This window comes from Alligator mississippiensis, chromosome 8 (genome assembly GCF_030867095.1).
Source record: "Alligator mississippiensis isolate rAllMis1 chromosome 8, rAllMis1, whole genome shotgun sequence".
NCBI classification, from domain to species: Eukaryota; Metazoa; Chordata; order Crocodylia; family Alligatoridae; genus Alligator; species Alligator mississippiensis.
Genome location: NC_081831.1, coordinates 26,800,891 through 26,818,322, shown reverse-complemented (window position 1 = coordinate 26,818,322; position 17,432 = coordinate 26,800,891). Strand labels below are relative to the sequence as shown.

Here is a 17,432-nt window from a genome sequence, read left to right as displayed (position 1 = left end):
GTGTGGATGCAGCACCATGGATGTATAAAAGGGGCATGGTGACACTTTCCCTGACCTGCCTCCAGACCCCAGCCCAGTGAGCCCTGAGCCCTCACACACTCAACACAGTGATGGGCAAAAGAACAGGGGAGCGCCACTGAACAGGGCAGGAGCTTGAGGGGACAGCCCAGGCAGGGCTGAGAGGAGCTAAGGCCAGCCCCTGTTCCGCCTCGTAGGGGCCTGAAGAGACTTAGGGCTCAAGCATAAACTTGTTGCACACTGCCAAGCAGCGGGAAAGAAAGGGTTAAGAAGGCCCGGGGGGGAAGGGCGGAGCGACTATAGAGTCGCGGTCCTCCAAGGCCACCAGAGCGGCAGCAGAGGCTGTGCCCCGCCCCCCAGCTACACACGCCCGTAGTGACTTCGCTTCTGCAGACGCCAATGAGGTCTAGGGCGCGAGCGTGGCGTCAGCGGTGGGCGGGGCCCGGGGAGCGGGGCTGCAGGGCAGGGGATGCTGGAGGCTGCGAGGGCGGCGCGGCAGCACGTGCTCGGGCCGGAGCGGGTTCGCACCGTGTAGACTAACTGAAGGCGTGTGTGCACATCCCGACGTCTCTGGGGGCCTTTATGTTATCCGGAGAAAGGAGAGAAGCCAGAGCAAGCTCCTCTAACCGAGACATTAGTTTGTTGGGGTGTGATGATCAGCCAGGCAACAGGACCTGGAGCAGCTAGTGCAGCAGAGCACACAGACATTAGCTGCCGGGTGAGTGGTGAGGGCTGGGGGCCCTCAGACCCACCTCGTGGTTTGAGGCAAGCTCCAGATTCCCACCTCTCTGCCTTAGCGTGGGGAGCTTGATACAGTTCAGGTTCAGATCTCTATTCTCACTCACATCTCGGAGACAGCGGGTTTCTTGACCAATGGAGCAGGGAAACTGAGTCATGGCCTGTGCCCATTTTTCTTTCCTGGGGTCGCCTTAATAGCATAGGGTGTGATCCTTGGCCTGCACATCTCTGCTCCCTTGCAACTGCCCCTCCCAATCCACTTCTCACATTCTCATGGTTGTGATTCAGACAACTGCTTCTGGCATCAGAGGATCTGGGAGGAGGAATGTAGTGCAGTCAAAAGAGGTGAGGGGTGTTCAGGACTCCCCACCACCTGGATATGGCCTTGCATGTGGACACTCATTCCACAGACTTTAGCATTGTAGTTTCTGTGCATCAAGTTGAAATACTGCATTTCTTTCTTTCTCCTGTTTCCAGGTTTTGTTGGGTTTTTTTTCCATTGAGTCCAGCTTACACCAATCCATTCAAGGCCACTGAGAATCCCCCTTCCTGTTGCTCTATCCTCTGAGGAACACAGTAGAGATGACTGCACCAGCCCCAGCACAGGTAGGACCTCAGCACTCTCTGTTGTGTGGGGGCAGTAAATCTCTCTGGATTTTAGAGCTTCCATCTCAGTGCTGTGTGAGAAGCAAAGGGAGATGCCTAACACTGGCCTGCAAAGCACTGGGGTTTCTTGTGGAGGCCCCTGCTGGTAAGGGATCAATTCCCAGGGTTACCTTTCCCAGGCAGGGGGTTTTCCCTAGGCACTGCTAGGAAGACAGCTTCCCCAAATGAGATGCAGGCAACTTGCACTACAGTGTCTTTGCTGGTATAGTAATGATGTAGATTGTACCAACGGAGGGAACAGCTGTAGCACTTCCCTAGATGATATGGGCCAACAAAACTCAGGCAGAGCTTTGCTGGGGCAGCCATGTCAGTTGAAGGATGGGAAGTTCTACATCCATGCTCATCATGGCCAGACTGGCACAACTTTGTACTACAGGAAAAGGATTAGGGCTGTGGGGTCTGGCTGAGGTTGGAGTAAAGGGGCTGATTGTGTGATTTTTTTTGTGCGTCTGCAGCGCTGGGAGGCCTTTGAGGACGTGGCGCTGTACTTCACTCAGAAGGAGTGGGAGCTGCTGAGAGATGGAGACAAGGTGCTTTACCAGGAGCAGATGCTGAGGAATTACCAAGCCCTTGTTTCCTTGGGTAAAGTTCTGTTGCTTGTACATAGCGATGTGAGCTGAGAAATTTCACTTTCCTGTCTTTCCTTTGCAGTCTTCCCCCATGAATATTACTTTCTCCCACTGCTCTGTCACTGATCAAGCCTGTGTTCTGCTTCGTATTTTCGTATCCTTCTTTATTTGCTCCGCTCTCCTTCTCTTGGGTCTTCCTTTTGGCCCAACTCCTGCTGCTTCCATATTCAGCAATTATTTTGCAAGCTGATCTTCCTTTTCTTTCCTGGCATGTTCACACCATCTCCAACCCATTGTTCTTAGATATTCACCAAGTGCCCTAACTTAGGGAAGTGGTCTTATACCCCTCTTTCTTATTGTATCATCCCAAAATTAACTGTCCTAGCCATTACATTTCAGAGGTATCTAATACACTCTGTTCTCTTTGGTTACTACCCTGCATAAATCCATAGAGGTATTACCAACATCTGCTTTAATGCAAGGCTCTTCCATTTCCTCAAATTGTCTTCTGGGGATACTTTTTCCACAGTAGAACCCAGGTACTTCTAACAAGGAGTTGCTGTAAGTTTCTGCCTGTTTGCCTTTCTGATGTCTCCATTTCCACAGATCACGTGTCTTTTGTTGTCTTTGCTGTGTTTACTTTAAGACCTGTGCTCTCAAGCTCACTCTGCCATTTGATAAAGTTTTCTTGTCCCTCTAAAATCTCTGTATTTCAGGAGGTTGCTTGCAAACATAATCTACAGTGCAGGGGAGCTAAGTGCTTTTGCTATAATAGTGATCACTGATGAAGTGGGCTGAATGCAGAGCCTTGGTGAACTAAATCACTTTGAAGGGATGTTTATTACAGGTCCTAGTTCTGACTAGTGTGGAGATCTGGCATACATGTATTTTACTAACCAGATGTACTTTGCTGTTGCTTTTTTCTTCCACCAGCTTTACTGAAGTTTTTTCTTTGGGACCTGCTCAAATGCTTTTTGTAGATCTAAAAAGACCGTATCTAGTGTGTGGGCCGGGTCCGAATCTGCGGCCCTTGTCGCGCTGCACGCGGGCTGTGGCTGGCAGCCCAGGCACGCCAGGTCGGAGAGGGCGGGCGCCGAGCTAGAATTAGGCACAGACGCGTAATGGTAGATTTTAAGATTGTTTACTTACACCGGGATGGTCGCGGTGCAGGCTGGAAAACTTGCTTGAGTTGCGGTTACAAACAAAAGAACACGAACAATCACGTGGAGTTTGCTAGGCTCCACGCAAACAGAACTCCGGATGTCCTGGACAAGCGCGCCACCGAAATGGAAACTCGTAGATACGTCTTATAATTTTTTCGTTCGAAGACGAGAAGAGGTGGGCGGTGGATCAGGCCGCCAAACTCCTCTGGATCTCACACAAGGTTTCTGTTGCCCTGCCGTGTACCCAGAGTCCCCACGAGATCGATGTGGAGTCCTCCTCGGCTTGGGCGGAAACTGCCCAAGCCTCTTATACGGCTAGCAGGCCAATTGCTAGCCGCCACGTGGGAATAATTTAGAACTAGCCAATAGTGGGGAACAAATTTGCATACAGGTGGCGGGAACTCCTTTGCACCGTGCATTTCTGTCGCAACTTGAGAAATGCACCCTGCAAAGACAGCTGCAAAGTGGCGGGAACTTTTCCCTTGCACGCGGGTTCTCTATGCAGCAAAACTCCACCGTGCAATGAAGCTGTAATCCCACGGGGATAATTCTAGTGCCGAAGCACACACAAAATCATACCTTTGGGTCATGACATCTAGCAGTTTATTCTTTTCTTTACTTTTCTTGAAAAAAGTAAAGATTTTCTGTAATCTTTCCTTTTTCTAAAACCAAGCCAATTCTTGCTGGGTTCTTTTGTTTTGTTTTGCAGTCCTCTTTGGTGTAGCTTCATTATTTTTTCTTTACCTTTTTTTTTTTTTTCTTTTAAAACTTTTTAAACAACGGTGAGGCCACATCTGGAGTACTGTGTTCAGTTTTGGACCCCCCACTACAGAAAGTGTGCGGACAAATTGGAGAGAGTCCAACGGAGGGCAACAAAAATGGTTCAGGGCTGGGGGACAGAACTTATGAGGAGAGGCTGAGGGAGCTCGGCTTGTTTAGTTTGCAGAATAGAAGACTCAGGTAGGATTTAATAGCAGTCTTCAACTACCTTTGGACCTGTTCGTCATTGCATGATGAATAGGTCCAAGGAGGTGATACTTCCCCTCTATCGAGCGCTGGTCAGACCGCAGTTGGAGTACTGCTGCAATTCTGGGCACCGCACTTCAAGAGGGATACGGATAACCTGGAGAGGGTCCAGAGAAGGGCCACTCGTATGGTTAACGGCCTGCAGACCAAGCCCTATGAGAAGAGACTAGAGAAACTGGACCTTTTCAGCCTCCGCAAGAGAAGGTTGAGAGGCGACCTTGTGGCTGCCTATAAGTTCATCACGGGGGCACAGAAGAGAATTGGTGAGTATTTATTCACCAAGGCGCCCCCAGGGGTTACAAGAAATAATGGCCACAAGCTAGCAGAGACCAGATTTAGATTGGACATTAGGAAGAACTTCTTCACAGTTAGAGTCTGGAACGGGCTCCCAAGGGAGGTGGTGCTCTCCCCTACCCTGGGGGTCTTCCAGAGGAGGTTAGATAAGCATCATCTAGACCCAGCACTCTTTCCTGCCTATGCAGGGGGTCAGACTCGATGATCTATTGAGGTCCCTTCCGAACCTAGCATCTATGAATCTATGAACCTGAAGGCTAGTTTGAAAGAGGATGGGACAGACGACAGAACAAGGAGCAACAGTCTCAAGTTGCAGCAAGGGAAGTTTAGGTTAGATATTAGGAAGAATTTTTTCACTAGGAGGATAGTAAAGCACTGGAACAGCTTACCTAGATAGGTTCTGGAGTCTCCATCCTTGGAGGTTTTTAAGACCTGGCTAGACAGCCTTCCCTGGGATGATCTAGTTGAGGGTGGTTCTGCTTTGAGTGGGGGGTTGGATTAAATAACCTCCTGAGATTCCTTCCAACCCTAACTTTCTATGATTCTATGAATTCTTATAACTTATCATGTGTACTATACTGTTTATATACAGGCAACCTCCGCTTAGCACTCTTAATTGGTTCCAGAAAAACCAAGCGCTAAGCGAAACCGTGTTAGGTGAGATCCATTTTCCCATAGGGTTTAATGTAAATAAATATAATTGGTTCCTGCACTCCTGCCAGCCCTGGCCCTGCTGCTCCCAGCAAGGCACTGTGCAGGCTCCGCCAGGGAAGGCATTGGATCCTCCCGTCCTCATTGTTCTGCTGCCACAGTAGCCCCTGCTGGCCCACACCCACTGGCCACCAGCCACCGCACCTGCAGGGCCTGAGTCGGGGACTTGCCCACCCAGGGATTAACAGCTAGAAGGCAGGGATTAACAGTGAGAAGCAGGGCTTCAGCGGGTGAGTGCATGACCGGAGCGGAACAGGTCACAGGCTGCAGCCCAGGGATGGTGGGGCTCTGCGGGCTTGGCTCTGCTGTGGCCTGGGGTGGGGGACACTGCACACGTGTCCTTGAGCACTGGCTTGCACTGGCCCAGGCCCCGCACTCCTGCCGGCCCTGGCCTCTGGTCCTGTGCTTCTGCCAGCCCTGGCCCTGGGTGCCAGCCCCCCTGCTGCCACTGCCACTCCTCCTTGCCCACCGACTGCTCCAGCACCATGTGCTGGAGCAGACCCTGGGCTCCTGCCACCCTGCCCTGGGCCCCACCAGTCCAGGCTCCATGCTTATGCTACCCATCCCCCTGCCTGCTCCAGCACCATGTGCTGGAGGGGACTCTAGGCTCCTGCCACCCCACCCTGGGCCCTGCCACCTACCACTCACCACTTCACTCTGCTGCTGCTGCCACTGCTGCTCCCCACCCCCCACACTGAGCATTATAATGAAACTGCTGAGCACTAAGCTAAACCAGGGAGATATTTTTAATGAGTGCTATAGTGAAACCACGTAAGTGGGGGGTTGCCTGTTTGTTAATATTCAAGTCTGGCTAGAGATACTGTTGGAATGTCTGGTGAAAGTGTACAAAGGTGTTCTAGAAACTAATGACAACATAACTGGTCATGCTGTATGTCTGTGACAACCACTTATAATGCATGGCAAAAATCTGTTCAGATGAACCTACAGCATTGCAACTTAAAAGATGCTATAAGGTTTTCTTTTGAAATAGATCCTGAGGTTTTTTCTCTTACAGGAGTTCTAAGGGAAATTGACATTAGTTTCTGAAATGCCCTTGTGTGTATGTCTGTATAGCTAGATATATATGAGCTGGCATTGCCTTCATCTCTCTGTAATATAAGAATTAAAATATATATATAGATTGTTTCGTCTACTTAGTATACCAGTAATAGTAATACTGTTTGTTTCCTGTGCATTTATATAGATCTGTATACAAATGCCTAATATCTACCTATCTTAATACATATATCTACACTGTACACACACACACCTCTGTCTATTATGTCTATAGCTGTATGTGTTAGATAATCATTGCCGTATTTACCTCATTCGTTAATTACTGTATTTACTTGTATGCAAGACAAGGTTCTTTTCTCTAAACAACATGGGGTGGGGTGGGGCAGGGGGAAAGCTTCACCTGAGATTCAAGTACCAGTCCAGGGCAGGCAGCTCAGCTCCAATAACTTTATTTACTAAAGCTCCTGTGTCTCCCCTATTATTTCCCCAGTACAATTTCCCCTTTATTTGGAACCCCAAATGATCTTGATTTTTTTTGTATCCTAAAATGTGGCTATTCATTACAGCCCTCGGCTAGAAAGGCATATTTAATCCCTCTACATAAAATCATGAATTCCTTCCTGGGAAGTTCCTGACACCCACCGTAGGGGAGTTGTACCACTATATTATAGCTTGTCAGATATTGTTTTCTGGAGAGAGCTGTGCCACAGCCATATTCCAGGTCTCCCCCAAGACTCAGTGTTGCACTATATTTCTATCCCTCCCATATCCCCTATACTATCCTCTCTCTCTTTCTTTTTTCTTTTAGCCTTAGATCTTTACTTCCTCATTTTCCTAATTACTTTGGTTCCTACCATTGCTCTTTTATCTTTTTTTTTGTCTTGTGATAGTTTTTTTTTATTTTTCTTTTCATTCATGCTTTTGTTCAGGCCCACTCAAATTTTCTTGAATACCCCTACTTTGGTGACTTCTCTGTCTCCTTTTCTTTGTGTTTTGGCATCTTCTTTCTTTTGAGCTTACCAACTTGCTATTCAGTATTACAGTGTTGTTTCTTGCAGTCTGTGTCAGTCTCAGGCTGAGATTCCAGGGTGTTTTCCATTAAAATTCTCAAGAAACGAAACTTAAGACATTCTTTTTCTCTTGTATAAATGTACTGCTGTTAATGTGTAAAGAAGTTGAAAAGGAAAATCCCATCTATATCTTCTTTGCTTTTCTGAGAGATGCTGCCATTTTACTTAGTTCTTTCGTTCTCTTTAATGTTGCCTGTGACAAGTTTTGAAACACTTGTATTTTATATCTTCCTGGAGTAGGATCAGAAGTCTCTTGCCTTCTTCTGAATTTGCTGCTTTTGTTCAAGACAATACAAACATAATATTATGTCTCTTGGTTTGCTTGAATGGGGGAAGGATAGGATGTTGCTAGTGGTTTATTCTTCTCTTCTCTTTACTTTTTTTTAAGTGTCTGAGGATTTCTTGGAATCTTTTTTTTCTGAAAACCAAGCTGAGTTCACTGATTTTGGTCCTCTTGCATCTAACTTCGCTATCTCTTTTTTCCATCATTTTGTTTTCCAATTTCTTTTTCAATTTTTAAAATAAATGTGGGCTCCTATCATTGGAACATTGGCAGATACAGGCGATCCTTGATTTACGACTTTTCGAGTTACAACGAATGGCATGTGCAACTTTTATAAATTTGCACCCTGTTTTGAGGTTCCAATGCATGTCTTGACTTTATGACGTTTGACACAGCTGCGCTCAGCTGGTAGGTCCGTTGTGATGGAAGGGACGTGGTAGGGCAAGTGCAGGAGAAATTGGGACTGGGGCAAGCACTGCCCAGCCAGGGTAGAGGGGTGTGGGGAGGGGGTGGTGTGGTCTAGGAGGGCATGGGTGGAGACATGTGCCTCAGATCTGTGCGGGGCAGGCAGGCCTGGGGCTGCACCGGGATGGCAGTGGGAGCTGTGATGGGGGCTATGGCAAACTTTTAGGTGGCTGCAGCCCCCCGCCCCCGTTAGCCCCTGCTCCGCCACCTGCCTTGATCTGGGGGCACCCTCCCATGCCCTGCTGCTGCTGTCACTTGCCCAGCTGGGGCAGGGTGGAAGGGGGATGCAGGATGAAGCTGTGGGTTGTCTGGGAGCTGTGGGGAGGCTGGGACGGCTCCTGCTGCTGCACGGTGCTTGTCTGGAGACAGCATAGTGCCTGCGCCTGCCCTGCCCCAACCGGGCAATCAGTGGGAGGACATAGCCACCGCTCCCAGCACCTGCTGCTGCCTGCCCTGCTCAGACCTAAGGGCACATACCTCCCCATATTCTCCTGGACTGGCGGCACACAGCGGCAGGAGCTGCCACCCCCTGCTTCATGCCTCCCGCCCCACCTGGGCAGCGTTTGCTCGAGCCCCAATCCCTCCCTCGCTGTGGGGGCATTGTTCTGCCCCCACCCCACTTCTCTCCCCCCACCACAACAGACTTACCCGCTGGACATAGCTGTTGAGCTAAAGGAACTGATCCCCCATTTATAACATTGCTCCTATAGGAAAATTGGTTCCTAGTGACAACGTTTTGACTTAAGACACGGTTTTCAGGAACCAATTGCATTGTAAGTCTGAGGACTGCCTCTACTACTTTTCAGTTTGAACAAGAATAGTGAAATTACATTTAGTTACCACTTACCTGGAATATTTTGTGTCCTGTTCAATTTTGTGGATGAAATGCAGTAACCCCCATTACCCTCCACCTCTTAATACTTATGCAATTCCCACTAGTTGGGCATATGACCCTGCCATTTTTCTGTTTCTTTCAGTTTACTTTCTCTCTTCTGATTTCCTTTGCTCTGCCAGCTGGAATTGCTACTTCACTGAGAGACAGAGTCAATGGATGTAGACATCTTCTGGGATATTCTCTTTTCAGAAGATTCTCAAAATTCCTTCTTCTGGTGTGAAAGACTTATTTTAGCTAAACTGTTAATCCCCTTTTCCCATCACTAATACATCATTATCCAAATCCTTTGTTCATGATTAGTGGATTTTTAGCCAGATTACCAAACATTTTCTCATACTACCTACTGCTGAGTTATCTTCAGTTCAGTTTCAACTATGAACATTTTAAAGGTCAATTTGGTGGCATATACAAAGTGGCTTAAATGCCCCTTTGCACTGCTTTAATTAGATTTCATAGACATTAGGGCTGGAAGGGACCTCGGAAGATCATCGAGTCCAGCCCCCCGCCCAAAGGGCAGGACGTCAGCTGGGGTCATAGGATCCCAGCAAGATAAGCATCCAGTTTGCTCTTGAAGGCGTTCAATGAAGGCGCTTGAACCACCTCTGGTGGCAGGCTGTTCCAGACCTTGGGGGCTCGGATAGTAAAGGAATTCTTCCTCATGTCCAGCCTGAAACGGTCTTGTAGTAGTTTATGACCGTTCGACCTAGTTGTCATCCCTAGGGGCGCTCTGGTGAACAAACGTTCCCCCAGATACTGGTGGTCACCCCTGATAAACTTATAGGTGGCCATCAGATCACCCCTGAGCCTGCGCTTTTCCAGGCTAAAGAGCCCCATGGCTCTCAGCCTGTCATCGTAGGGTCTGCTTCCCTGACCTCTGGTCATGCGCGTGGCTCTTCTCTGGATTCTCTCAAGCTTCTCCACATCCTTTTTGAATTGTGGAGCCCAGTACTCCAGCTGCGGCCTCACCAAGACTGAGTACAAGGGGAGAATGACATCCTGGGATTTGCTTGAGAAGCATCTATGGATGCAAGCCAGTGTTTTGGTCGCTTTACTAGCCGCAGCATCGCATTGCAGGCTCATGTTCATCTTGTGGTCAATGATGACCCCCAAGTCTCTTTCTTCCATAGTGCTAGCCAGCATAGCACTGCCGAGCCTATAAGGATGCTGCGGGTTTTTCTTCCCAAGGTGGAGAACCTTGCATTTATCGGCGTTGAACACCAGATTCTCGTCTGCCCACTTGCTAAGCCTGTCCAGGTCAGCCTGGATCACCCACCTGTCTTCTGGTGTGGATGCTTTGCCCCAAAATTTGGTGTCATCAGCGAACTTGGCCAGTCCGCTTCTGACTCCAGTGTCCATATCATTAATGAAGATGTTGAACAATATGGGTCCAAGGACAGGGTCTTGGGGGACCCCACTGGTCACAGGACACCACGATGAGTGACTTCCATCAATTACTACCCTCTGGGTCTGACCTCGGAGCCAATTTTCCAGCCAGTGGATCGTGGTGGACCCAAGGCGACAATTGGCCAGTTTCGCCAAGAGGTGATCATGGGATACCAGATCGAAGGCTTTTTTGAAGTCAAGATATATGACATCAATCTCTTCTCCCTTGTCCAGGTAATAGGTCACCTGGTCGTAGAAGGAAATGAGATTGGTCAAGCAAGACCTACCCGCAACAAACCCGTGCTGGCTATCCCTTAAGATGTTGGCGTCGGCCAGTCCATTAAGGATGGCCTCTTTAATAAACTATTCTAAGATCTTCCCCGGGATAGAAGTCAGGCTAATGGGCCTACAGTTAGCCGGATCCACTTTCCTCTCTTTCTTGAAGATAGGCACCACATTGGCATTCTTCCAGTCTTCGGGCACTACACCAAAGCGCCAAGAGTTTTCAAAGATCCACGCTAGAGGCTGGGCTATGATGCTTGCCAGCTCCTTGAGTACCCTGGGGTGAAGATTGTCAGGGCCTGCTGACTTGAAGGTATCCAGCTTCTCAAGATGTTCCTTTACGAGGTCAGCATTAATGGAGGGCAGGGGATCACCCTCACCCGGACTTCCCTGTCGCGTAGCGGGCATAGGCGTCCCATGGGACTGATGAAAGACCGACGCAAAGTACCCATTTAATAGGTTGGCTTTTTCCTGGGCGTCAGTTGCCCCATCTGGTTCAGCTGGGGTCCAGTGTTGCCCCTGCTTTTCCTCCGGCTCCCCACATATCCGAAAAAGGACTTTTTATTGTCCTTGATGCTCAAAGCTAGTTGGAGTTCAGTTGCAGCCTTGGCTTTCCTGGTATGCTTCCTGCAGGACCGGACCAGTGCAGAATAATCCTCCTTGGAGGTGGCTCCCATCCTCCATCCTTTGTAGGCCTTTCTTTTTAGCCTCAGGAGGTCTGCTAGGTCCCTGGAGAGCCAGGGGGGCTGCTGTGCCCTCTTGCTGCCTTTCCTCCGAGATGGAATAGCCTTAGTTTGTGCATTGAGGATCGCTCCCTTGAGGAGTAACCACTCTTCTTGAACTCCCCTCTCCCCATGGTCATGGTCCGTTAGGTCCTCACTGACAAGCCTCCTGAGCTTGTCAAAGTCGGCTTTCCTGAAGTCAGGGACTTCCGTGTTGCTGACTGACTTGCCAGCTTTTCGGCAGATGGTGAAGGTGATCAGCTCGTGGTCGCTGTCACGCAACTTCCTATCGATCACTAGGTCACTGACTAGGGCATCCCCAGTAGCCAGTACCAGGTTGAGCAGTGCTTTGCCTCTTGTTGGCCCATAGACTTCTTGAATCAGGTAGAGGTCATCCGTGCATGGGAGGAAGCTTTGCGACCGCTCGGATTTTGCTGAGCGATCCTGCCACGAGATGTCCGGGTAATTGAAGTCACCCATGACAACCATGGTCCTGGAGCATGCGGCCTCAGCCAGTTCCCGGGCAAACTCCTGGTCAAGCTCAGGACTTTGGGTGGGAGGTCTGTAGTAGACTCCCACCATTGTGTCCTCTGTGCCGTGTTCCCCACGGATTTTAACCCAGAGGGTCTCCAGTCATCCACCCTGGGCGCCAATATCGACTTGCAGGGACGCGTAGCTTTCCTTAACATGGAGAGCTACACCCCCGCCCCTCTTATCTACACGGTCCCTCCTGTACAGGGTATAGCCATCTATACCCGTGGTCCAGTCATGGGTGGAGTCCCACCAGGTCTCCGTTATCCCTATGACATCATAATTATTTGCATTTAGCAGGAGAATGAGCTCCTCCTGCTTATTCCCCAAGCTCCTGGCATTTGTGTACAGGCAGTTGCTGTTTAATTAATTATTAAACATTAAACATTAATGGTGTTGCTGTTTGCATGCTCCGCAGCATATTCAACTTTAAATGACTTTGGCCCACAGCAAGATTAAAGCACATCTGAGGTGTTTTAGTTTGCTACCTAACATAGTGCAACAGTGCATGGATCACTAGAAGCTGATGTGCTTGGGCTTGGCAGGCCCCATGCAGCTTGGGGGCTGAGAGACCTGGTGGCAGCCTGTGCAGGCAGGCTCCATTGAAGGGGAAAAAAAAACAATGAACCTCATTGATTGACTGAATTCTCTCTTTTCTCTCTGGAGCCTACCTGCCTGAGCTGTGTGGGGCCTCAGTGCTTCCCTCTGCAGCGGGAGGAGGGGGCAGTGCTCCTTCCATGGTTGCAGCACTTCTTGGGACCGCCTGGGGGGCCCCCTGTACAGCTTGGAGACCACTTGGCCTGCCAGCAGCTTGCCAATCTTCCCTCCTCCCTGCCACCAAAGAGGCAGATAAGGATTGGGCCTCCACACCATTTCTATTTAGGGAGAACTAAATGGAACTAAACCCCCATGGCATGTACAAGCAGCCTACGTCACTTAATGCTGCTTCTCTTGTTACTCTCCTCTTTACAGCTTATCTTTTTTTGCAGAAACAGCTTGTTCCAAATTTATTTTCCCATTTATTGATGACATCTCTCTTTTCTTCAGTAGCTCAGTAACCCACCACCAGGTTTCCCACCTTCCCACCTGTTTTTTTCTTATTTGACTTGGTATCACCTAATACATTTACAGTGAGTCTAAGTACAACCTCTTTCCCTGTATTCCAAAACTGTATCTGCATCAAACTCTTTATTGTTATAACAGAGCTGTAGGTGACTTTATTACAAAGCCCTGGTTTCTGGTTATGAAGAAAAACTTCCATTACTTAATTTTCCCCCCTAGTATTCCCTTTTTGTATTATTTCTTTGAGAATCTTTGCAGGAATTTTTATATGATGGTTACAATATTAAATTAATAACCCTCTTTTGGAATTTTCCAGCTCAGTATCTGTTTTGTAAGAAAAAATATTTGATGTTTTTTTCCCTAGGCAGTTTTCATACATCTCCAACAGCTCATTAAGGCAAACCCCAGTAGTGCTTCTATAGGAAAACAAATCACAGCCCTGCAAAAGGTTGTTAAATATGTGTATGCAGTTTCAGGTCTCTCCTTTTTTAAAGCACATCTGTTCAGGATTTATGATCAGTTTTTTGTTGCGGGGAGGGGAGGGGTTGGGGGTTTTTTTTTTTTGTTTTTTGAACTCTCAGATCCCTGATCTCAGGAGCCATACCATGTTCTCTGGCCTCAATGCATAGGCTCAGGGTGTTTCAGTGGAGTTGGTTATGTGGTTGTTGTACCCTACTTTAAACTAGTGGGGATAAAGCCCCTTGCAAATTAGAGTTTTCTGTAATATATGTGTCTTTTCAGGCCTTGGCTTTTTATTCACCCTTGAAGCATGTGCTGTGGGTTTGTGAAGGGTTGTGTTTCTACTCAGGACTTTGTGGTGCATTAAACTCTGAGGATCCAGAAGGGCGGGTGGGCTGGCTATCTACGTATCTCACGAAGTGCGATTGCACTGGATTGTCCACAGTTCTGGTGTTAAGGCTTCAATAGCTTGGGTGTGACTCTGCTGTTAGGTTCAGCTCTACTGTGGCTCGAAGACTCTGGTAGCAGCTTCTGTGACCCCTGTTATAGAATTTGGTAAAATGCTATCTGAACTATACAACAGTGCTTAGGAATCACTATATAATTTTATTAAAGGTTTCCTCATTGATTGGTATCTACACAAATAATACTAAGCAGTAGCTGATCGTTAAAACAGTGTATTAGTTTTAATTACCAGATCATGCATCAGTCCTTTATTCATTCTTTCATGGTGTGCTCTCATTTTTACAGCATCAAAGGATAAGAAGGACCTTTTAGCAGGCTGGTAGCCCTGTTAACTTTACAAAAGACAGAAAGGCACAGATATAACCAGACATTTGTTAATGGGGGTGGGGGTTAAAAAAAAATTACCTTTAATCACCAAATAAGTGGTTGGGGGAAAAGCAAAATAAAATATACTGGAACAACAACAACAGTGTTTAAAAACAAGCAACGATATTGTTTTAGCATTATGCCAATTGCTGAATTTTAAATAAAAGTAAGCATTGTGCGGGCCGGGAGCAGTCCAAGGCCCTTTTTTCGCGCGACGGGCTGTGGCCAGCATCCCGGACACGCCGGGTCGGGGAAGGCAGGTGTCACGCTAGAATTAGGCACGGACGCTTAGTGGTTGATTTAAGATTATTTTACTTACACCGAAGATGGTCGCGGTGCAGGCAGGAAAACTTGCTTGAGTTGCGGTTACAAAACAAAACAAAAAACTCAAACCTGCAGAACGTATGGGTATGTCGCAATGGGGTTTCGGCAACGGGAGATGAACAGAAACCTCAGGAGTACGTCGCAATGGGGTTTCGGTGACAGGAAGAAAAAAACTGCAGGACTCGAACCCCGGGTAGAGCCCTGGATTCACTCACACAAAGTTTGCTAGGCTCCGTGGAACTTTGCACGCAGGGAAGGGTACGTCGAGGGATCAGGCGGCGACGAGGAGAGGCGAGAGGTTGATCAGACCCCTATAGCCTTCTTGAAATACACGCTGGGTCTGATAGGCTCCGCAGCGCTTAGAGATCTTCACGAGACGTGAAGTCTCCTCCTCCTGATGCTCGTGGAGTCCTCCAACTTGGGCGGAAACCGCTCAAGCCTCTTACACGGCTAGCAAGCCAATCACTAGCCGCCACATAAGAATAATTTAGAACTGACCAACAGTGGGACATAAATTTGAATACGAATGGCAGGAACTCCTTGCAACGTGCATCTCCTTTCTGCAGCTCAGAAATGCACCCTGCAAAGAAAGCTACAAAGGGCGGGAAATAATTCAGCAGTGCCAAAGCGCACACAAACAAAAATCACACCCTTGGGTTGTGACAAGCATAATCAACTCTATATCAGCCTTGCATCAGTCCTGGTTTAAACATGTAAATAAACTCATACCAGTCTTCATAACAACTATTTTTTCTTTGTGTTCATCACATATGCAGCATGCTGTCTATACTTAAATATAAACTGCAGTTAGTAAAAACATGCAATCAAAATGTTAAGAATACAAACGTTTGTTTAAAAAAAAAAATCCCTGAAGCATGTCTGGATCTGTAATACTAGCCCTAAAATGTACCTAGAGTTTGAAAAGAAAATGTGACTTATAACACTATTCACCTTTAGCCTCCCATCCTGATTAATTTAGATTTAACTATGAAAAAATATATAAGTCACTTAGGACCTCCTTTGGTTCGGAGATTCACTTTTCATCTCCAAGTGGACTTCCTAAAGTGCTCCTGGAAGTGGCAAAAACACTGCAACAGGGTGGTCTTTCCCTTTTTAAGAGGTAATTGTCAGCTTTGTTGAGAGACCCCAGTTTCAGGGCATTTGGATAATGAGGGAGTGCCCTACTTGGAGCTTAAAACCCCAGGGGACCGAGCAGAAAGGCAGCAAGTGGTGAAGGAACAGTTTACAAGCAGGAGGCAAGCTGTGAGCAGGACAAGCTTGCGGTAAAGGAGGAACTAGCCTGCTGTGCTGGGGTCAGAGCCAAAGGACTCCCCAAGGGTTTTGTTTTATTTGTTCATCTGTTTACTGTTTGAAGACTTACTTGGGAAGGCCTGGTGGAGGAACTCCCGCCAAAGCAGCAGTCTCGGCAACCTACTGCTAGTGACAAAAATGCCAGCCTCACTTTTATAACACCCCCTACTGATTATTTAAACTTGCCAATCACTTTTGCTTTTGCTTCTTCCCCTCCCTCAAATGACTTGCCTTTAATTTACCCTACACGAGCGGTTTTTGGAAACCATGATCATCTTATGGAAAAAACAGCTCACAGCTATTTAAAAAAAAAAAAAAAAAAAAAAGTTAAAGCCTTCTTAGTCTTCCCATGTTGCTACATGCAGGCAGAAGCACTAGTTTCAGTGAATTTCTTGAAAGATATTGTGTATTAATGGAGTTTCCCCTCAGACATCCCAGTAGTATAAAGAATCTTGTTTATCTAGTTATCAAATTAAAATTTGACAGAGGGATGCTTTCAAAATGACAACCAGCCTCTAACTAGACACTGTTAAATCGGCTGCACGTCAAAAAAAGAGAATATTTGTTCAGGGTTGCCAACTCAAGAACAATCTGCAATCTTACATTTAGATTACATAGAACATGTGTCAGTAACCCTTCTGCCAGGCCCTGGGCAAGGGCAGGGTTCAAAAAGCATGCAATATTAACCATAGTGGGGGGAAAAATTGGTTGCCAGTAAAAAATTTGCAGAATATCAATTAAAAATAAAAAAAAGTCTTAGTTTGGCAACTCTGCTCGACTGCAACAATGGTATTACATTGTGCTGCTTCCCCCAGGGGTCCCATGCTCACCCTTGTCACAGCATGGGGTCCCCAGGGATGGCCATGATACCCCTAGGGCTCTTTGACTGCCAATCCTGCCCCACAGGCATCCTCTTTCTCGCCTGCCACATCTTGCTGTTAATTCTAATAAAAATCAGGAAGCTATCCTCAAGCTTGTACTCTGGACACAGTCTTGATGGACCCCACTGAACCCTGTGGGTTCTTAGGCCCCTTTTGGGTCCCACTTCAAAATGGATGCCTCACAGGACACCCACAGCCTTATGGGCTAGCTGCGTGGCTCCAAAACCACCACTTTACCACACCCCAAGCATCGCATACGGTATTTAAACATTGTGTCTCCTGGGGCCTTGCTATAGCTTAGCCTCTTGTCCTCACCGGGCTTTCCACAGCCCTGTCTCTGCACCCCGCACTGGTGCTGGGGTTCTCACACCATAGTGGGCCCCCAGTGAGGCTTCCTCCTTCCCCAATAGCCTCAGCCCAATCCACCAGTGTATAAACAGCAACTAAAATATGAGCCCCTGGGCTATATCGGAATACAAGGAGTTCAGGGGTGCTTTGTCCCTTTAACAAAACTCAAACTTCTCCCAGCACTAAGTGCCTTGTAGGCCAGGGTCTCTGGTGAGCTCCTGGAGCTCCTTAATCCTGCCAGGAGTAGAACAGGCAGTCAAGCCTCTCTGATGAGCTCCTTCCCCCTTGGCTGCTGATAGAGAACTAAGCTGCTAGTCCCAACCTAGGGTTTATATATGCCCAGGGCCCTGCCTCTTCCGGTCAGCTGACTGGGTGCAGGTGCA

General features: G+C 47.8%; 1 protein-coding gene across 3 annotated transcripts in view; it reads left to right on the top strand.

The window, feature by feature from the left end:
- The first annotated feature begins 348 nt into the window (after positions 1-348).
- The window catches only part of LOC106737774 (zinc finger protein OZF), a 34,652-nt gene continuing 17,568 nt past the window's right edge, over positions 349-17,432 (top strand). Inside the window, exons 1-3 of one of the 3 annotated variants that reach the window (XM_059732508.1) lie at positions 349-422; positions 1,234-1,362; positions 1,878-2,004. In XM_059732508.1, the coding sequence (XP_059588491.1) occupies positions 1,339-1,362; positions 1,878-2,004 (151 nt within the window). In that variant the 5' untranslated portion in view covers positions 349-422; positions 1,234-1,338. The other 2 variants (XM_059732506.1, XM_059732507.1) reach the window with 2 other exon arrangements.